Source organism: Malaclemys terrapin, chromosome 9 (assembly GCF_027887155.1).
Source record: "Malaclemys terrapin pileata isolate rMalTer1 chromosome 9, rMalTer1.hap1, whole genome shotgun sequence".
Taxonomy (NCBI): domain Eukaryota; kingdom Metazoa; phylum Chordata; order Testudines; family Emydidae; genus Malaclemys; species Malaclemys terrapin.
The window spans coordinates 21562555-21585452 of NC_071513.1; the positions used below are offsets into that span (position 1 = coordinate 21562555).

Below are 22898 nucleotides of genomic sequence, written 5' to 3' on the forward strand. Positions count from 1 at the left end.
TATCTCTTTGTCCGCTTCTCATAACAGGAAATCATAAAGATTTATTGGTCTGGGTCCCTCTTTGGAACACCTCTGAGTAGCTGACTGTGGCTGCTTTAAGCTGAGAGCTTTTGACAAGTTGGGAAGCGTACAGTAGATTAGATTTCTGTTTTTTTGGGTTGACTTCTTTTTTCTCCTACCAAGGAGGCCCCAGATATGCAAATATGAGCTATTGCCTAACTCATCAGTCTTGGACCCCTGCCCTCTGTTTTTGTCTCCCAGCCCTCTTCCCTGACTAGGGACTGACCAGCTTTGCTTTTCAGCTCTGATCCCATGTCTCTGTGGGATCCTCATTTTCCATTTCTCATGGCTGCCAGGTCAGACTAGGAAAGGTCTTCTGACCCCATCCCTGCTTGAAAATCTATCAGCTTTCCCCCTTAACAAGTTTTGAGGAAGGATTGTTGGCTGTAGAGGGTTCAGCAACATCCTAGCTCCCATGCCATAATGAGACATTAGTTGGAATAAATAACCTTAATTAGTGTTTCACTTTAAAAAACGATTGACCTTTTGGCGTTAAGATATCTATTGTATAAGTTGCAGTTTGTTCCTTTTCTCCCCTTAAGTGGCCCTAATACCGTAGCACACACCATGCCACAAATCCACTTTCCACCCCTTCTTTCTCCCAGTAGAAAGATGAAGTTGGGATTATTTTGTGGTTAAGGCACAGGACTGGGAGTCAGCAGGCCTTGGTCTTACTCCTGACTGTGCCACCAACCCACTGTGTGATGCTGGACACGCTACTTCAGTTCTCCATGCCTCGGTTTCCCCATCTGTAAAATGGAGGGAATAAAACCTACTATTTTAAAGATTGTCTCGTTAATGTTAGTAACCTGCTTTGAGATTCTTGGATGTAGGGTGTTATTCCTAAGGGAAGACTGGTACTGATTTGTGTTCTGCAGAGAAAGGCTACTTTTAATTGGTGTCTCTTTTCCCACCACTGAATCATTCCCAATCATAAACACCATCAAAAATCCCTGGTGGACAAGAGTCCATTTTCTATGCTCTCAGATCATTTTTTTGTTCGTACTTAAATCTTTCATTCTGCTCATCTGCAAAGAACTTGTACATGTGTTTTTTTTACCAAAGAAAGAGCATTAAGGTTAATATAGAAGGGTGCAAAAATATTGTGTTTTCTTGGATGTGAGCTCTGAGTTTTGCACACAGACTATATGTATATGAGAGAGGGAGAGACTGTGCGTGTGCATGCGTGTGAGAGGGACAGAGAGAAAGACTGTGTATGCGTGTGTAGGGGGTTGGGTCATACCCTAGCATATTAACAGAATTGTCTGTACTCTTGGTGAAATGATGAACATATTGGATGTCATTTAAATTATCTTTCCTAACAAGAAATGGCAATTTTTGTACTTGATCTAATTAAAATAATGATTTACCGGAGCGTCAAATGAATTCCTAATCCCTCAATTACTTTACTGCACGGTGCTATTAAATATTACTTGAAACCTAAAATGAGTTGAAATGATTCATCAAATGCCATAATTATTTATGAGACTTAAGCAATTATTTACTTAAAATTAAAGGGGTTTGCTGAAAAAACCTCTAGTCATTGCCCCCCCTCCCCAGTACCACAGAACCCAATTATAGTGGAGATAGTGATTAATTATGGGAATGGCAATTTAAAAATGAAATCAAGTTTTTAAAAAAGCCTGTTTTTTTGTTTTGTTTTTCACAGTGAGCTGAACATTCTGTCTTCAAATGAGAGGTTGAGGTTTGTGGTTCTAGCAGGAGATTGGGAGTCAGAACTTCTGGCTTCTAGTCCTTAGCTCCACTACGAGGTGACTTTGGACTAATCACGTCACCTCTCTGAGCCAGAGGTATCCATGCCTGAAGATGTGTCTGACTCCCATTGAAATCGGGGGAATCAAACACTTTTGAATATTGCTAGACTGTCCGGTGGGCTGCAGTGGTGCTTGGAATTTCCACAGCAGTATGTGCTGCAGGCCTGACCTCAGCCCCAGCCCCAGCCTGCTCCCGACACCAAGGGGTTCCTCAGAGACAGTCTCCGGCGGTCTGTGTGCTAGAGGAATTCTGCTCCGGCTGGATCTGGAGCCTTTGGAGCATCTTTATGTTGCTCCAGCTCTTTTATCTGGTGTAAAGGGGCCAGAATGGGAGTGTGAATCTTACCCACTCCGTTCATGGACCTAATATAATGCCCATTGAAATCAACAGGAGCTTTTCCATTCACTTTAAAGGTCAGATCCTCTTGGCAGAAATGCCCCCCATTGCTAAAAATCTCCATCAGTGGCAGCAATCCTGGGAGGCCTAGTGTTGATAGGGCTTCTGCAGCCACTGGCATTTGGCATCTAGTCCTGCTCGGAACAGGGTTAGATAAATCAGCATTAAAAACATTGGTGGCTGCAGGAGCCTTAACTGCCCTACGACTCCTAATGTGAGCAATGGCGGGGATTTTTTTTTTACCAACCCTCCTCGTGTAGACACAGCCAATGTGTCTCTCTGACAACTCCTGCCCCCCAAACACACTTCCAGAATGGGAGCTTCTTGTACCTTTGTTCATTTGTATGTGTGAAGCATGGTGTGGGAAGGGAATCCATTTTTAACAACTGCCAGAATCCAAATACATATTCTTTAAATTACACATCTCAAATACAGATTTAATAAGACAGGTCTGTGGGTGGGTTTTTAAAAAAAAAAAAAAAAACATTAAACAAAACCTGGTGTGAATTTAGAGCATACGAAAGTGATGGACCAGCAACACTGAAGAGCTCATCAGGTCTGCAAGCTTCCTCTGCGTGGAGCTTGGCAATGCACCTCAGCCCAGATCTGCAATAGCCCTCCGCTGTTGTGGATCTGAATCCCGTCCATTCATCCCACAGCTGTTCCAAAAGAACCTCGTTCCTGACCCACTACAGCCAGTTCTGGGCTCTCCCAAACAGTTCAACCAATGCACCTCCCTCCTGACCCACAGCAGCCTCTGCTGTACTAGTCCTGGGCACCCTCAAACAACTCCGCCAATGCACCTCAGTCTTGATGTGCAGTAGTCGCTCCTACACAGGTCCTGAACCCTTGGTGTGTGTGGGAGGGAATATCTCTAAGTACACCTCATTCCTGACCTGCAGCACCTCCTGCTGTCCTACACCTTGACCCTACAGCTCCACAGAGATCTGTCACTGCACCTCAGTCCTCTCCATCTGCTCTGTTGGCCGCCCTTCCTCCTGAGCTGAGTTTTCTCAATTTAATCAGAAGTCAAACCTTAAACATTTCCTGTTTTGTGGTCACATTTCAAATGCACAATGTTCAAGTAGATTTAAAAGTCATTGAGATGGGTTTTCCTCTTCTCTAATTTAAACTGTATTTCTAGCTCCTCTTTGCAGAGGGTGTAATTGGTGGGGTGGGAGCTGACCTGAATAACTAAAGACTTCCCTGCTGCTGCACTGTGAAGAGCAATCAAAAGCAGTTGCACTTACTGTAAATTTGAAATTGATCCGAGTGATGTAAATTTCACCTTCCTTTCCAGTGCTGCATTTAGGCCTTAAGCATTAGAGAGGCAAATAATTTGTAGACAGGTTGGGCCACTGACTCCAATCATTCCCCACTCAGTGAAAGAGACTGTATCTTTATTTTATACCAGAAATTATTGTATGTACTAAGAGTGTTGCTATGGGGTCACGCGCTCCTCCTGTCACCTGAGAAACCCACACATGCTGCCTGCTAAGTTTGAGGAGGTGGTAATGGAGCATTTCCCATGTATAGCAGAATGCTCCAGTGATCTCTGCTTTGCTCTAGTTTCAAGGACTGAAATGACTGTGACTGAAATGATCCTCAAACACTTGCCCCCACTTGTGGCTGAACTGAGATCTAAACTTCTTACACACTAGGCACTGTTGTTGATTGATTTTACTCATTAATCACATAGGACTAATCCAGCAAAGCACTTAGGCACATGCTTGAGTCTGGGTTTGAACAGGTGATCTAGATATATATTCTTGATATATTTATACTTATTTTCTTTCCGAAGAAGAAACTTGCACATGCGCAGAGAGAGAGAGAGAGAGGAAAAATCAAAAACATTTTGGGACGCCTTCCATTCAAGGTTTTCAAAACACTTTACGAACATTGAGGCCTTGCAAGCCACCTTGGAAGTAGATAAATATTATTATCCCCAGTAGGGCTGGAGAGACTTGCTCAAAGTCCCATTATGAATAGAACCCAGGAGCGCTGATTATCAGGCTCCCACCCTGATGTCTAGAGCACACTCCCTCGTGTTCCTTTGGAACATGTTGGTTTGGAACATGAGGGCAGGGCTGGGAGGGTGTCTAACTGGAATATAAATTGATCAATTTTCTTATACTGAATAGCGAAAGATTTAAAAAGTTGTAGGGAGTTTTAATCCTCCAAGAAGAGTCCTGTGCTAAAATCACAGACAACTTTTTGGCTTTTTTTGCCTTTTAAGATGACTTTCAGAAGAATTTTCTCTCTCTTAATTCTCTAATAAGGAGAATGTCTCTCTCTCTCCCCAACTCCACCCCATAACACCCCCGTGACAGCTCTGCTTTCCTCCTTTGATTGACTTAGCCAACTTTCTGGAAATTGAGTTTTTTCTTGTTTCCTTTTTTTGCTAAGTAGAGTTCAAAAGCAAAGTGCTCAATGCTGATCTGCTTAATTGTTCCCAGAACATGCAATTTTAGCTCTCCAGTTTTTCAAGGATTGGCAGTGCTGGCCAGCCTGCTTTTCTAAAGGAAAAGGCACAAGTTAATCTACCTGCAGGGTTGGCTACGGGCACGGGGGGCAACATGGAAACAACATGCTGCTGCCCCCACCTCCCTGCTGTTAGAATTGGAGAGACGCTGCTTCAATAAAGAGCCGGGAGGAATGCTTAGGATATTTTGGCAAAACTCAAGCAGTCCCCAGTTCCCCCTTCCTAAAATTGCTTTGGCTACTTCCAACAAAATGTGCTCCCAGGAGAGCACAGAGGGCTAAGTGGAGGGTTAGAGTAGGAAGCTGGCAGCATGTGGAGATCACATAATATTAGTGAAAAAATTACTCATAATTTGCTAATAATTAGTGGAAGTTTGCCTATCATCTTTTTTTTTTTTTGCTCCTTTTTTTATTCACTTTCTCACACTGCAATAAATAAGTCAGTAGGTGTCCGTGTCCCATCCCCCCACCCCAACAGTAGAAATTCCCCCTTTGAGGGAAAAGATGGACAGACATCTAATGTTCTGATTTTTTTACTTACTTCACTATTCTAAAGCAAGCATCCCCTCTACCATGGCCCACACCCAATTAAGCAATACAAACAATACGGAGGAGGAAAGGGATGCAACCCAATCCACATGCTCTGGGCTTGGACAGGATTTCATCAGAAACAATGGCCCCTCTATTTTTGTAGTTTGTGTTTCTAGTTTGCTTAGCTGGCTCAGATGATGGAAAACAATCACTTCTGTTTCAGCTTTGCCTGGATGGCTGTTCCTCCAAAGTGATAGAAAAGAGATGGCTTTTTTGGAAATCCAGATGCTAAGGTGAGGGATGCATTAGTCACACAGATGAAGAGATGAATGGATGGCTAGATAGATATTGTTTCATTTTAGAGGATGCTGCTTTCACATGTTTGTCTTGGTCCTCCTAATTCAATCTTCATTTGGAATGTAGTAATACTATCAAGGAAGTGTGTGTTTTCCATGGCCCTCTTACAGCAGTACAACAACGTCAAAACTTCAATGGGAGTTCCATGCACCTATGACCTGATTGAGAGCTAACAGAAGTCAATGTGAGTCTTTCCATTGACTAAATGGAGCTTTGGATGAGGCCTATCATGCTGGACTTCTCTTCCCCCGTGGTCTGACACAACTTGCATTGGCTGATCTTCACGGCCTGATGAAGACTCATCTCTTTCTCTAGGCGTTTGCCTATGGGACTTGTGGTTAGGATGAGGTCCTGTCTTTTTACTTTGAGGGATGTCTTTTATTTTATGCCAATAGCTGGCCTGGGAGGATATTATACACTGTGGTCCAACCCAGCCTGAGTTCATGGGCCTTTATGCAGGTGCTTACGTTTATAAGTATAAGGCATAAAAGTGAGGAGTGGGACAGGGAGCCAATTCATGCATGAATGAGAATGCTAGGTGCTGCGCCACGCCGCACCTGCCTAGTGCCAGGAGCAAAATCTAACACAGCAGTGCATAGCTGAACACCTCATTAGCACAACAAGGATCACATGTAAGCCAATGTCTCTGCACATGCGCACACTCCACCCCACCCCCCCATCCCATCCTCATTTCACCCTGAGGGTGCGGGTGCGTAAGGAGCCTGAGAATTACTACCACTCAGTGTTGAGGAGCTATTCCAAGTGCTTCATCTTGCACTCAGACACAGCCTCCACTCAATCTGCCTTTCCTGCTAGCCACCACACCAGGGCTGGCGGGATCAAGGACTGGACAATAAAGCTAATTCCAGTTGAACGGAGCCACACTGAGCGACTGCAATGTCTGCTAGGAAACACTAGAGGGAGTTTAGGAAAGGAGTCAGATGAGAACGGGCTAGGGGAGAGGCAAGATAATGGTGGGTTATTTCTCCCATTTTGTGAGTTAACCTAACGTCTCCAGTACAATCTGCCCTCAAAATATGATGGCAAGAGGCTACTGCCTGTGGCATAAAGGGCTCGGCAAGAAGCCTGTTAAATCCAGATTATTTGTGCGAGCGTGAGAATGAAATGCAGCCTGCTTGACCATAAATAGATCTCTCCTCCCCCCCTTTGCTTTGTACTCTAGCCTAGAATACCTTTTTTCTCCCACATTTTTCATTCTTGGCTGGCTCAGAGGTGCAGCCGCCAGCTGTTTGCTAGGATCACCCTTTTCCCTTGCTCCCTCCCCTCTAAATTCTTCAGGACATTATTCTCTTGAAGCTTTGGCTCGCAATAAGAATTTAATCAAACAAAACAAAATCACAGCAACCCGCCGCTTCTTGGACAGTGTTTGATGTGTAAATATGTAAAGAAGGAACATTCTGGAAAGGCGATCGGCTACCTCCTGGAGACTCGCGAGTCCTACCCTGAGCCAATGAGACCCGGCAAGGGGTGGGTGTGCTCCTGGGAGATTAAATTCCATCTGCCTCCAGGGGTGGTGGGAAAATGGGTGGCCAGAGGCATAGGCTAAGGAGGGAGTCACTTCTTAAAGGGACATTTCTTGAATGATAGTGGGACCCTACTGGTCATTCATCAACAGGCCAGTCAACAATTGCTTGTTTTCGGGTGTGGCGTTTCTGCATGCAGTCAGCCTGGTTCCCATCAAAGTCTGTCCTGGGTAGTTAGACATAGTGGGAGCTACGAGGCACACTCTGCTTGTGCCAGTTTGTGGCGAGCTGACGCCTGGCTTGTAGCTCTGCCTCTCTCGCCAGTTGTGGATTCTATGGCCACGTCAGGCTCAGGGGAAAATAGCTGGTGATGTTGTACTTGGTACTATTGTGCACCTCTCTCCGTGTGCACTTTATGCCCTAACTATTCTGATTGCTGCAGTATAAGTGTAAAGACCACACCTCCAAAGACAGCCTGCAGGAAAAGGTACGCATTCTTCCCACTGAGACGGTACAAAATCAGCGCCCAGCATGACGCTGCATTGCTGAAGATGCCATCTTTCAGAGGGGACGTAAAACTGAGGCCCTGATCATTGTGTTCATTACAAATCCAGAGAGATTTCTGATGAAGAGTGTGTTAATCCCTGTGTTCAAATTCCAGCTCTAGTAATGACATTCTGCCTGCAGTTCCAATTGGAGAAGTTAATCTCCGTTCCCTAAACATTGTCATTTCCAGCTCAGAGGCAGCTGTGAGTCCATCCTCGGCCAGGGGATCCATTCTCTGTATAAAGTGCCATAGAGTTTTTTGGCATCCTACTGGATGGGAGGCCCAACATATAAATATCTACTGAAACTCTCAGCAATTTATCCCTATATAAAAGGTAGTGAACTTATAATTTGATGCTGATGCTAATGATTAGTGATAAGGAGTCAGGTGATTTATTTAGGCGTTTAAAACACTGCTTAGTAAAGATTCAAGCTAACAAAACCCCCGCATTTAATTTTTTTGGCGAATGAGTTGCAAATGCCCAGGTCTGACAATGGAATGGACCCTACACTCTAAGTGAAAATGAGAGTCAGGTTGTAATTCAAGATCAAAATGTTCTTTTTTGATCTACAGGTACCCATGTAAGGTTGGCCAAAATAATCTTCCCCCTTAATTCAATACTTGAGCTAAAGTGTGCTGTGTAAGTTCATGAGGCCACGAGTCCTAGACAGTGGGGACTGGCAAAGGCAGGGATGATTTGATGGGAGTTTTGTGTAAGTCATATCCATGGCAAGGCTAGTTTCCTCACTACTTGCAGCTGCCATATTCAAAACAATTGTGCTCTTTGCCAGATACTTCTCTGTGAACATTCTTCATCTCTGGGATGATCTTTTGTTACCAAAAAAGAAACACCTGCTGTTTTTTCCCCTTGCCTGTACATGAAACATCAGTCTGCACTTTACCAATCAGCAATATTCCTGGAGCTTTTGGACTTGCTGTATCATGATTAATGGCATTTTTTCACTGCAATAATTATTCCTGATTAATGCCTTCTGTTGTGTTGATCTCTGACAAAGGCTAACAATGCACATAAGGCTCTGTGTGTGTGAGTGTGTGTGTATACAGTGTACTTGTGCATAACATACAAAGATGAAAATATGTGTAAAACAGCTAATAGCCGTAGATGGCTGAATCCTGCACTAACATCTTTTCCTTGGCTACCCATGAGCAGTTGTGCACACAGACTTTTGTTTGTATAAATGTTGGGGGGAGGGATAGCTCAGTGGTTTGAGCATTGGCCTGCTAAACCCAGCATTGTGAGTTCAATCCTTGAGGGGGCCACTTGGGGATCTAGGGCAAAATAAGTACTTGGTCCTGCTAGTGAAGGCAGGGGGCTGGACTCAATGACCTGTCAAGGTCCCTTCCAGTTCTAGGAGATGGGATATCTCCATAAATTATTAATTAATCTGAACACCCTTTTCCGCATGCAAGCAAGGAGACAGGCATTGACAAGAGTATTCATTGTTCTTTATGCAATCTTTTCCAGTTTAAAATGCATCATCCAGCCAGGCAGGCGAAACCATACCATGTGACCAAGATGACCAGTCATACATGAAGAGTAAGCAATGTAGCAGACACTCAGAATGAACACTGCAAGAATAACTGCTAAGCTGAAAATGATCCATTCACAAACAGAACGGCAGCAACTGGGATCAGCTCACGAACGATGTGCTCCAAATAACCGTTCAGTAGAGGAAGAATAAAAATCACAGAAATCAGACTGGAAAAGACCTACCAAGACATCTAGTTCATCCCTTTGCTAGTGCAGGATTGTTCTCTACCATATATATTTTAGTGAAGGATTGGAATAGAGTAGGCTACATATTTTTGGGGACCAAGACTTATGGTGAAATCCTGGCCCACTGAATACAATGGGAGTTTTGCCATTGACATCAATAGGGTCAGGTTTTTATCCTTAGTGTCTCTTTATTCCTTTCCCTACTTATCAGGCAATACTCCTGTGTGAAGGGTGAAATAAGAAATGCACAATGGCTGGAAGTCGTGGGGCGTAGTAGCGCACATGCCACACAATAGTGGAATATTTTTTGGCATAGAGAGAATAAAGGGAAGGGGAAAAAGCATTCACTATTGAAAAGAGAACGAACCAGCATCAGCAACCTTTTCTTTGTTACAGCCTGACTGAAACTCAGGAAACACAAAAGAAAGCCAAGCTAACTTTCACTAAACTCCTATTCTCCTTCATGATTCAGTCTCTCTTTTCCACCAAGCTAAATGGCATACAAGTGAGGTGGCAAGGCAGTGGATGCACAATGGGATAACATGGCCCCTTTTTCCACTTCCCAAGAGATGGAGATTAATAAATGTCATTCATGTATCGGTGCCACAGGACACTCTGTTGCTTTTTACAGATTCAGACTAACACGGCTACCCCTCTGATTCATGTATCTATCTCTCCATCTGTCTCAAAACCCCCGTCAATGCACATAGCTTGCTTCCACTTTCCCGGGATTCTCTTGAAAATGAATTTCTAGAGAAGGATGATTAATAGACATCTGAGACATAGGAGCTCAGCTAGTTCCTCTGCTCCCACCAATGTGGGCCTTTTCCTCTCCTTACAGGCTGTTCTTCACTGCTTTCTCTAGGCTAGTTTGCAATATACCAAGGGATGGAGCTTCTGGTACTTCTCTTGGGAAACTAGTCCCCAGGCTAATAGAGTTCACTTTTTAGGAATTTCCCTCCCCTCAATAGTAAGCCAAAATTTTCCTTTGTTCACTTTCAAACTATTGGTTTTCTCCACACAGTGCCACAGTAGTGATCACAGAGAGAGGGAAAATATCGTAAGCTCTCTGTGCCTTAGGTGTAATGGTGCATTGGCAACTTGACACATCTTACTTGTCACCTCGCCGTTCTGGCATGTGTGTTAATTGCATTAAGCATAGATAGTCATGGAGTGACATGGAGCATGTCTTGAGTGTGTCCAGTACAGGGTGACCATCTATGGCCAGACAATCTGCAATGTGAATTCTCTGTAGGGTGAAGATCCACAACCAAAGACGGTGGTATATGGTGACCATCCATTACCAGATACTCTGCGATGTGTGTTACATAGCAGCCTGTTATGCATTTGCAAGATACATTTTAATACAAGATGACCAGGCACTGTGGATTATTTGTTACATATGCATTTTTCTAGAGTGACCAGAACAATCTGGAATGTCAGGCCCAGTTCTAAAAGTGCACCCCACTGTCTTAGGGCAATGTGGACTGGAACCTATCGGCATTCCCTTTTATATTGAATTGGTTCTTGAATGAACGGCCACTGTCCATGCATGCACTGGTCAGTACCTCATAACACTATGAAGTTTATGCAGGATGTGTTCTCCACTCCCACATACTTCAAGGTAATCCCTGGGAAAACCCTTCAGGAGCACACAATCATCTTTAGAGGGGACCTACAGACCTGGAATTCAGTATTGCTTTTGCAACAGGGCAACCCTCACCTTCCCACTTCTGAGGAACTCTTGTCAGCCCTTATCCAGCAGTACTGCCTTACCCCAGTCTGAACTCTGAAAAACCTGGGCAGCCTATATTATAGAATCATAGAATATCAGGGTTGGAAGGGACCTCAGGAGGTCATCTAGTCCAACCCCCTGCTCAAAGCAGGACCAATCCCCAGACAGATTTTTGCCCCAGATCCCTAAATGGCCCCCTCAAGGATTGAACTCACAACCCTGGGTTTAGCAGGCCAATGCTCAAACCACTGAGCTATCCCTCCCCCATGCTCTATGAGTCTGACATCATATCAATTAAACAGAGAGAAATGTCAAAGGCTGCTCAATGTTCCTGCTTGGCCTGGTGAGCAAAATGGCATTGTAAGTGAAATGAGAGAGAGCAACAGAATTATTTGGAAACATCAGGTGCTTACCTGTCACTACCAGCTGGATGGTGAGGTTCTCATACAGGCCATGTTTAGTGTTGCTCAGGACTATGGTGTAGTTCCCAGCATGCTTTGGTCTCAAATCCCTTATGCCCAGCTTGTACTTTGTTCGATCTGGTACATAGCAAGTGTGGTTCTCCTTGATTAGCTTGCCATCTTTATACCTGTTTTGAAGAGCGAGGGAAGTTCAAACAAAGACTGTCAGCACTGCATGCAGGCAAGTCCTAATACACAGAAGAGGGGCTGGCCATTATCCAAATTCAGATTTAACTAGGTAAATTGTTATTGCTATCCTATGGGAATATCTGTAGGGAATCCCAATCCACCATCAGTGCTTGAACTGAAAAAACAACACCCTTACATGCATTCCCCTTACCCATCCTCGAAAATTGATGGGAATACATTGGCTTCTTTTTTTCCCATATTTTAGCCAGCAGCAGTGAAAAGAGACAATCAGAAAGTTGCCCATTCTAGGACTCTCTGTGATGTAAGTAACTGGGCTCTGTATTGAGAGCACCACTTGAACATACAAGCAGGGCTGGCTCCAGGCACCAGCCTGGCAAGCAGGTGCTTGGGGCGGCCGCTCCGGAGAGGGGCGGCACGTCCAGGTATTCAGCGGCAATTCAGCGGACGGTCCCTCACTCCCGCTGGGAGCAAAGGACCTCCCGATGAATTGCCGCCGCAGATCGCAATCGCGGCTTTTTTTTTTTTTTTTTGGCTGCTTGGGGCGGCCAAAACCCTGCATACAAGTGTCCCTGGGTCACATACTCAAAAGTGTGTGTCCAACATTGCACAAGTGAGTTTCTAGGTGCTTTAAACTGAGATGGACACATGCCAACAACATCTGCATTTGCAAATTGGGCAGGGCCGCCCAGAGGATTCAGGGGGCCTGGGGTCTTTGGCGGCAGGGGGCCCCCGCCGCCGAATTGCTGCCGAAGACCTGGCACTTTGGTGGTGGGTCCCAGGGCGGAAAGACCCCCGGCCGCGGGTCTTCGGGGCACTTCGGCGGTGGGTCCTGGAGCGGAAGGACCCCCCGCCACTGAATTGCCATTGAAGACCTGGAGTGGAAGAAGCTCCGGGGGCCCAGGCCCCACATGAGTTTTCTGGGGCCCCTGGAGCGAGTGAAGGACCCCACTCCAGGGGCCCCGAAAAACTCTCGTGGGGGCCCCTGCGGGGCTCGGGGCCTGGGGTAAATTGCCCCACTTGCTCCCCCTCCCCCCGGGCGGCCCTGAAATTGGGTAGACAACTAACCATCTGATGAGCATAACAAATATGCAGTGCAAGTCTTGCAATGTGCACAGCAAATTGTGGATTTGCAAAAACTTGGGCCACCAGTTTTGGAGTCAGCAAATTAAGGGAACAGATTATAATTAACTGTTATTACTGCAATGGGTGTGCATGGCCCTTTACAGCACTGGAAACAGCCAAAGTCTGTGCCCCAGGAGCTTATAATCAATTTAAAGGTGACTGAGGCCACTTTGAAAATTTGGCTGTATACATGCAGGGGATGCGTTTTTATTCTATTTGGACAAATATTCTGAAAAATCTCTGTTTCCTCCCAGAGAGTATTTGTGATCTTAAAGCTTCATCAACAAAGAGTGGGATAGAAGAATCTGAATAAGGTTCCTCTAGTTCATAGATAAAACCACCTGCAAGTAAAGGTGATGTTGTTTGGATGCTTTTGGACTTCAAATATTTGATGGGCAAGACACTACAACCCACAGGTCAGGCTGATGAACTTCTCAGGGACTCCAGCTGGAGAAATGTGATTGTGTTCAGTCTGAGAGTTTTGAAAGTCTCCTGGACAGTAATTTAAACAACTGCACTAACGAGGACTCCAACATCAACATCTCACTGCTGCAGCATAGAACACACAGGGCAGACAATGTTGGTGGTCTTAGACTACTCCCAAATATGGAAATTTCCTTTCTCAACCTCTGCATGAAGTATGACCATTGCTGTAGAAAGAAAAGGGAAAAGTCCCCACTTCATCCCATAAAATATCCCCAGCTCTTTAAAAAACACCCCCAGCAACAGCTGGCTAATTTCTCTTATGATTTGATTTGAACCTCATGGAATTTCATACAATTTTACTATTTAAAAACAAAACAAAACTCCAAACTGTACCTACTCCCCCTGCTGTCTGCCAATCCTGCCACTGAGTCACTTGGACTCAGCACTTCTTGTTGGCCAACGAAAAGTGCATTGTGGAGGTGCCAACTCACCACAGCATCATGGCAAGGTACGCTGAGCATGGCAGAGGGCTTTCACAGATCTGAGCATGCTTTTGAGCAGCTGTCTGGTTTCTAGGCAATGGATTAGGGGTAGAATGCTGGTGGTGTTGGCCAACATTTCCCCTCACCATGAAAAGAGGCAGAAAGGAAGGGGAGGGAGAGGGGAGAAAGAAGTCAAAGGGGAGATGATGGAAGTTAGTGCCTCCTATGGTTGTTGAAGTGCTCCATCTTGTATTAAATGGTGATGTGTTATAGTCACACTGGAGTCAGGGCTGGCTCCAGGATTTTGGCCGCCCCAAGCAGCCAAAAAAAAAAAAAAAGCTGCGATCGCGATCTGCGGCGGCAATTCGGCGGGAGGTCCTTTGCTCCCAGCGGGAGTGAGGGACCGTCCGCCGAATTGCCGCCGAATAACTGGACGTGCCGCCCCTCTCCGGAGCAGCCGCCCCAAGCACCTGCTTGCCAGGCTGGTGCCTGGAGCCGGCCCTGACTGGAGTAGCCTTTGATTGGCCCACAGGATTTTGCCATGATTCCCCTTTGTTTTCTCTGTGTGTGTGTGTGTGTGTGTGTGTGTGTGTGTGTGTGTGTGTGTGTGTGTGATGGATGCCCACATTCTTGGCATTGGTGGATTGAGGGGAGACATGGTGGAGTTCTGTGGATCCATCAGATGATGTTGCTTGAGCCACTTAATTGAATACATAGGGGGAACAAAGGCCATAATTAAGTTCACCTATTGCAGCAGTGGCCATGAAGGACTTTCCTGCATTGACAGAGGAAGGTCTATTAGGTCTTTTGCCTTTCCAGCGTCTATGATTTCATGAAGCATTCTAGAAACATTTGAGCTCTATTCTATTTTGGGATGATTCTGCGGATGTATCAGTATTTCCTGCATGCCCCTTGCTTCGTTTTATTTTTTTTTATTACTGCCTAAAAAACAGGATCTTCAGAAATCATCTGGTCCTGACTCCCCACCTGCAACCAAAGTCCTAACTCTGTGCAGCTGGCAGCTGCCGAAAGTATTCCCACATGGATTAGGACTTCAGGTGGGGAAGCAGTGGCAGGAGCAGATAAACGTTTCTGTAAAAAGATCCACTTTCAGGAGAATGTCCTTAGTCATAAATGAGCGGAGAGAAAAAAACATGAGCCGAAGAGGCAGAAGTTCTCATGCAGAGAATGTTTCTCATAGCTTTCCGGGAGGCACTGCCTCCTTTTAAGCTCAGCTCTGCTAATGGTAAAACTGACAACGCTCTCTTGTCCTTTTCTGTCTGTGGTTCTCAGTGTGTTATGGGCACATGACTGAGCGGATCCTTGCGTTTCTGCTGTGGGGTAGGGATGTATCATTATTCCCAGGCTGTCGGTGCAGAAACTGAGGGGGTGAAGTGACTTGCCCAAGATCATATCACACAATGAGTCTGTGGCAGTGCTGATAATAGAACCCAGATTTCATTGTTTCCTAGACCAGCAATTTAGTCACAAGGCCACCCCTCTACATTGTCTACCATGTCTGAAGAAAGTGGCCGGGATATCTTTTCTTATCCCTTTCAGAAGATCACATTTTCTTGATCCTGCACAAGAGGCTGATACTCACCAGGTAACACTGGGGCGGGGAAAGGCATCCACCTTCACAGCTAGTTTCAGTAACTTGTGTCCTGCTACCCCCTCTTGGTAGGGTCCTTTCTTATAAGAAACTCTCAGGAAAGCTTTGTCTTAAAGAAATATTTAAAAAAAGTCATACCATGGAAGATTCTTGTCAGGTTATAAATACCCGCAGCCCTAAATACAATGTGCTCTGGAATGGGTTTCAGCATGGTAGGTCAGGAGAAGCTACAGACAATCAAATGGAATGACAAGCTGCCAGTAAGCTTCAGCCATAGCTGTATCTGTTCTGTACACATGTACCAGAACTAGAGACAGGCTCTCGCTGCACATTTTGGTTCTAGTGGCAGTGGTGGCCACTTAAAAAATCAACCACCACCAACAGCTACTACGCAGCGGTATCTGACGATAACCCACTTTTATTTTAACTGGGGCCTCCCTTGACAAAGGTTGACTTTTCATCTCGAAGGGGGCCAGATTTTCAAGGGCAGAGCACCCACTATGGGGGCCAGCACCCCCCAGAGGTGCTCAGCACCCAATTTGCTGAGCTCTTTTGAAAATCTGGTCCCAGCTGAGGACGCTGACCCTTTTAAAAATTCTGGCCTACCCACACACAGAGCCAATGTGACCCCTGTGATATAAGTGACTCATGACTAAATAGATGAATTCCAGTACATCCCATTTTCAGAAGTTTACTCTCTTTTCAAAAACATTGAAGAGGATAAAAACAGCTAAACCAGAACAAATTAATGAGTCTCTACTGTCCCATATCCTGTCGCTAACAAAGACCAGTACTGTGTGTTTAAGAAGAAGACATAACCTTCCCATAACACTATAATACATTTTGATGAAAACATTTCTTCCTGACCCCATATCAGTGATGGGCAACCTGCGGCCCGTCAGGTTAATCCACTGGTGGGCCACCAGACAGTTTGTTTTCATTTGCACAGCCATTTCCCGCAGCTCCCATTGGCTGGGAATGGCGAACCGCAGTCACTGGGAGCTGCGGGTGGCTGTGCAAATGGAAACAAACTGTCTGGCGGCCCGCCAGCAGATTATTCTGATGGGCCACTTGCAGCCCGCGGGCCACAAGTTGCCCACCACTGGTTTATGTCCTAAAGCATGAGGACTGATAGGCCACTCTTGTGACTGTATCCTAGCTGGTGTCATTGCTAATGGACCCCTACATATTAAATGTGTCCATCTCCTTAACAGTCCTGCATCCCAGACACTATTCTGATTTAGATACGGAACTTACTGTATACTGTGATTGATTCATTGGCCTTCAGTATCATTACATTGGTCTCCAGTCCTGTTACGTTGACTGCTCTGCATATATACAAGCCACTGTCTTCCATGGTAACGTTGTGGATGGTCAGATTACTGAAGCCTTTATAAACGGACTGACTTTTGTTCAAAATTCGTGTAGGCTTATGATCCTGGGTGACAGAAAAAAGAGAAAAAGAAAAGGGTCAACTTTTTGCTTATTCTGTTTCAAATACCCTTCAATTAAGAGATATAAATTCCAAAGACCTCAGCTGAAACATTTACACTTCCCCCCCAGAGAGTAGGTTACTAATAATACACAGGAAGACGCAGCAGACAGACCTTTTCAGGGAGTTTTTAATGTCCATAGACCTACAAACTAATGAAATCAAGTAGCTCTTCACTAGTACCACGCAAGTGGGTAAATCCGTGGACAGAACCAATCAGGGGTTAAAATCCTGACCCTGTTGAAATCAATGGCAAAACTCTCATTGACTTCTGTGGCGCCAGGAGTTCACCCATGTTATTTTGGGACTCCCAGCTGTAGTGTACATTTAATTCTTGGTCAGTATCAGTCTGTCTGGGGAAGAAAAATTAATACGTTAAATAGTAAAAGATCTATTTAGTAACCACATCCCAGTGGAAAAGCCCTATAGAACATGATACAGAATTGTAATTTCAATAGAAATTTTGACCCTATAAAATTTAATAGGGATTTGTACACCTCCTACATAGAACCCTAGCGGATGGTTCAAGGAAAGACACTAGAAAGAAGATCAACTTCTATTTCATTCTATAGATTTCAAAGAGAAAATTCTGTAGAACCACACTGGTTTCATCCTGATAAAATTCTATAGCAGGGGTCGGCAACCTTTCAGAAGTGATGTGCCAAGTCTTCATTTATTCACTCTAATTTAAGGTTTCATGTGCCAGTAATACATTTTAACGTTTTTAGAAGATCTCTTTCTTTAAGTCTATATATATAACTAAACTATTGTATGTAAAGTAAATAAGGTTTTTAAAATGTTTAAGAAACGTCATTTAAAATTAAATTAAAATGCAGAGCCCCCCGGACTGGTGGCCAGAACCCGGGCAGTGTGAGTGCCACTGAAAATCAGCTTGCGTGCCGCCTTCGGCATGCGTGCCATAGGTTGCCTACTCCTGTTCTATAGGTATTTCCAACCCAGGCTGTAGTTTTTGTTATTTTTCTTTTCTTTTCTTTTAAAAAAAATTTCTTTCACTAGTTTTGCCAAGAAACCTTTTGAGGAGTCCCAAGTCATTAGATAACATGGAACATTCTTGTTTTTTGTGCAAGGCTGCAGAAACCCAGAAATCATCAAATTTAGGGGTTTGCACAGGACAGAAATGGAATATTTTTTAAATTGTATTGAATTGGGACACTGATCTTTGGGCTCTTTCTCCACAAGGAGAACTTTTAGAATTGCTGCTTCTTAGAAATACTTATTTACCCTAATTTTAAGAGCTGTTAGTTTTAGGGCTCAATCCACATGCTGCTGCCAGTGACTTAAATGAGAAAGCAGGGCACTCAGCAGCTAGCAAGAGCAGAGATTTAATTAGGGATGAATGACCCACCCCTGAACAAGACTTGATACTACGTGGGCTCCACCCCTGTGATTCCCAAGAGGGTGCTGAAGGGGCTTAGCACCTTGCAGGAAGTACTCAGCACTCTGAGGGGTCAAACCCCAAATGACCGCCCTGCCCTACACCCCACTAGCAGAGCCTGAATCCTCGCTTAGAACTTGAACTACATTTTTAGTGAGGCTTGAGAAAGGCCATTTTGTTTTTGATTCATTTTTACACAGTGCACAAATGCCTAGATTAATGGATAGCTGGATGGTCAGACAGACAGTCTGCCACATCTGCGGCTGCTCGATTCCCCATTGTCATCTAGGATCATACGGGGGGCTGAAGTGACGTGGGAAAGGCTATTCTTTCCCCGCAGAACCAAAAATTCCTGGTGATGTTGCAAAAATCCAGTTAGGAGATTTGCAGCCCAATTTTGCCAAACCAAGAGGCTCAGAGAGTTCACATAAGCATCCTGGGTTTTCAGCTCATCCGAACTGAAAAGAGTCATTTGTGGCTCTCCCATTGCTTGTTTTAAGAATGACAAATGAAAGCAAAATTAGGACTTACTAAACCATAAGAACAGAACTTTCATTTCCATATGGTTGACTACTGTAATCCAACCAGAGACAGCCTTAAATTGTCAGCTACTCACTCTCCCACTAGGATACTGCCATTCAAATTCAATCCGTCCATTGAAAAAGGTCTCCGCGCTGCATTCCAGGTTGAGAGTATCTCCGACCAGCAGCTTTCTGGAGTTTGCTTTCAGAGCCAGGTTCTGTATTCTGCCCTCTGAAATGAAAAGAACAAAGGTAAAACTTCACCCCAAGCTGCTTCAACTGAATTTAAGAGGAGACCCAAATTTCAAATCCTTCCTCAAGATCTTGCTCCTCCTGTGAGGACTGTAGGAAATTAGCCTGCTAATGACCTCAGTGGGAGCTGCTGGGCACTCAGGCACTTTTGAAAATAAGATCACTTAGGTAGGAACCTTAATCTCATTGGTCTATTGTCTGGGTTATGCAGGAGGCCAGACAGGATGATCGTAGTATGTCCCTTCTGGAGTTAAACTCTTCTTTACTCCTCCATTTGGGGCTCCAGCTCTTGATCATTGGCCTCATAATCACATTGATATCGTCCTTGTCCGTCTTCTCTTACTCCCTGCCTAGGCTGCAATTTTCAAAAGTGACGAGTGCTGCTGGGCCCCTCAGTTTGGGGATAGTAGAAAAGGGCCTGATTTCCACAAAGTGCTGAGCACTCACCCTCTGAAAACCAGCTTCCCTTCACCCCGGGCACTCCTAAGCCCCTACTCAATTTTGAAAAGCTTGGTCCTACTGTCTTATTACCCCCTCAATGCATCATGTCTGATGTTAGCTTGTTAAACTCCTTGGGGTGGGGATCACGTCCTTTTATCTCTGGTGTGAAGTATCTAGCACACAGCAGGCCACTGGCAGAGCAGGGAATAGAACTGCTCAGTCCAGTCTATCCACTAGGTCAGGGTGCTTCCCTATTAGAGGGACTAGGGGTGGATCCTACATTGGCCCTTAAGAGGTGGGTCCGATGACCTAACAGGCCTTCCCATCTTTGATTCTGTGACATATGTAGCAAATAATTACTCCAAGCACTGAAAAAAGAGCTATCCAGAACCTCCATTTGGCTGCCATACAAATTTCCTTGCCTGTTGTTTTAAGCTAAAGCTAATTGTTGAGAAGGGTACCATGACCTAGTGGAAATGAAGTCACAGCGAACCCTGCCTAGTAAAATTTAAAATTTATGAGGAGGTGAAGAAAATATACACAAAACAAGGAGCACACTATTAGAAATGGGCTCAAATAAAGCCTCAGTCCCGAACACCTCAGTGTTCAAAATCCAGAGTTGACTTCTGCAGCTGGAGCCCATCTCGAAACACAATGGAGAGCATGTGGTAAAGTGCCAAGAGAAACCAAACAAAAACCGTGAGGTTTGCAAATGAGCATTTACATGAGATTTTATATCATGATCTTGTAAGTTCCACAAATACCAGAAATGGGCAGACGAGGCCACTGCTTGGATTTGCATATCCCAAAGCAGTGGTTAGTTGAATGTCCAAACCAACAAAGCTTTGGTGGGATTTGAGGAAAATATTCCAGTTCTGTCCCATCTCTACACTGGGCAATTTTTCAAAACCAGGGGTGGATCAGATCCAAGTACTATTTGATCTGAACCACCAAAGCTCAAGGGGGAAGGTGGGTGTACAGAAAATGTTCCAGTTTTGACTCATCTCTAATACATACCAGATATAAACCCAAGAGTTAGCTTGGAACTAGGCTAACCAAGAAATAATAACCACACGCTTAGCTAAGCACTAGAATTGTTCCTGTTCCATTGAGTAGCAGTTACTGCTCAGCACGGAGGGGTCACTCACCCACTTTCTGTAGGATGTAGTAGGATGAGGACTCAATTCCGTTTACTTTGGTTGTACACATGAGCATGCCTTTGAAGAAGTGGAAAGGAGGAGAGGGGATGACAAATCCTCTCCTGGGGTCCCACACCATCCTCCAGTAGCTGAACTCTGAAGAAGAAGAAGGAAGCTGAAAAAGAAGAGGCAGATGGAGACTGCTGAGATTTTCCCCTTGCTCACACAGCAGAGAGAAAGGTAGCCATATCTGTTCTTGGTTGGAGACAAGATACATACGTGACCCATTCAGAATCAATGGTGCAATCTCAGGAGGTACAAACAAGCAAGCCCCTAAGGCCTTGTGTTTAAGGAGCAGAGCTGGATTCTATGCCGGGCTCCTACAGACTTTGAGTGACGTTGGGCAAATAACAGGTTAATCTGTCAGAACCTCACTTTCCCCAACTGTATAATGAGGATAATAATACCAACCTTGTAGGGAGACTTGGGGTTACATTTTCTAAAGTGATTCAGGCACTGTGAAAAAGGACCGAGGGGATGAGATTGCCTACAATGGCATGTGGCCCATCTGTGACTGATAATAACAACGGCTGGAGATGGGGCACTAGATGGGGTGGGCTCTGAGTTACTACAGAGAATTCGTTTCCAGGTGTCCGACTGGTGGGTCTTGTCCACATGCTCAGCGTTCAACTGATCGCCGTATTTAGGGTTGGGAAGGATTTTCCCCCAGCTCAGATTGGCAGAGACCTGAAGGTTTTCACCTTCCTCTGCAGCATGGAACACAGGGCACTTGCTGGTTTAAACTAGAATAAATGGTGGATTCTCTGCAAATTGAAGTCTTTGGGTCACTATTTGAGAACTTCAGTAACTCAGCCAGAGGTTAGGGGTCTGTGACAGGAGTGGGTGAGTGAGGTTCTGTGGCAGGGGGTGGAGGTGCAGGGGGTCAGACTAGATGATCATGATGGTCCCTTCTGGCCTTAGAATGTAAGAAAATATTAATTAAAAATAAAGAAAATCTAATGAATACTGTACATGAATACAGTATATGTACTATGTATGTACATTTTGTATGCTGTACAGCATCCATTTAAGCCAGACTAGCCATTTTTAGGTGGGGGATGATTGGTATTTTATTGATAACATGCAGTACAGACTCCCCATTAACTAAAAAATCTTGTGACTTTTTAAAAAATCAAATTTGAAAAATTCTGGATTTAAATTGTAGAAAAAATTAGGTATGGGAAATCAAAGACTAATGGTGAGGGGGGTGGGTGGGTGGAATGACTGCCACTCACTGAGGTTCATCCATCCATGCCCATTTTACAGCTGGGCAAATGGAGGCACAGGATGGCTAAAGGAGTTGTTCAATATCGCACTGTGAGTCTCTGACAGAACCAGGAATAGACACCAGGAGTCCAGACCCCTAATCTCTAGCTCTAGCCACCGGACCACATATTAAATGCTAAATCCCATCTCCACCTTTGAGAGCAGAGACTGTTCAGAAGCGGTGGCTGGGAAGGAAGTAACTCTAGATGACAATATAACACAGGCTTGGGCTGACCACAGAGCACCTGCGGTTGCCACGTAATAACTAACAGTGTGCCTACCACCCAGAGAAAAGAAAGGCGCTAGTGTTTATAATGTGCCTTTCAAATCTAAATCAAGAGGAGAGTTTTACCAAGGAAGTTTTGGATTTTCATGAGCCAGCACAACAAGTGGGAACATCACTTGTGACATAACTAGTCCTTCTATTGTTCTCATGACTGTGCTGCACTTGGTTTAATTTTCTGTACCTAACAAGGAATGATTTGGGGTGGTGTGAATGATAGGTTCAATTTAAATAGTGTTTGGGAGAAATGAGCCTGCTTGGAATGAATTCCAGCTCTGAACATTGGGAGCTGTTACTCATAATATTGGAGGTGAAATTATGACACTGATTGGCCTGACATCATGTTAGTTCACTTACTTTTCATATTCACCATGGAGCAGAACAAAGTCAAATGAGTCATTACTGCACGGTAGCAATTAGGAGCCGGAGGTGAGATAAGACAGGTTGTCCTTTGTAGAACAAGAGCCCTAGGAATTATGGATTTCAGATCTGGATCTGAACTTCCTTAAAGTGGTTTAAGATTTGCTGTATGGATTCAGGATTTTTATAGGGCTAGAACTAAGACTTGAAGTTTGGATTAGATCTTGACTTCCTCAGAGGTCAGGGGTTCAGATCTTGTTCAAATCCAGTCTAGAAATATAGAGATGATTCGTTGCGCAGTGGCCTTCTGAGTATGCAGGTGCCCATCTG

General features: G+C 44.6%; 1 protein-coding gene across 2 annotated transcripts in view; it reads right to left on the reverse strand.

Moving 5' to 3' along the window:
- LOC128842886 (vascular endothelial growth factor receptor kdr-like) overlaps positions 1-22898 on the reverse strand; it is a 184018-nt gene that overhangs the window by 84887 nt on the left and 76233 nt on the right. For both annotated transcript variants that reach the window (XM_054039149.1, XM_054039150.1), the window contains exons 5-9: positions 20609-20774; positions 18863-18999; positions 16616-16796; positions 15350-15467; positions 11519-11694 (exon numbers count right to left, since the gene is read on the reverse strand). In XM_054039149.1, the coding sequence (XP_053895124.1) occupies positions 11519-11694; positions 15350-15467; positions 16616-16796; positions 18863-18999; positions 20609-20774 (778 nt within the window). The remainder of the gene's footprint in view (positions 1-11518; positions 11695-15349; positions 15468-16615; positions 16797-18862; positions 19000-20608; positions 20775-22898) is intronic.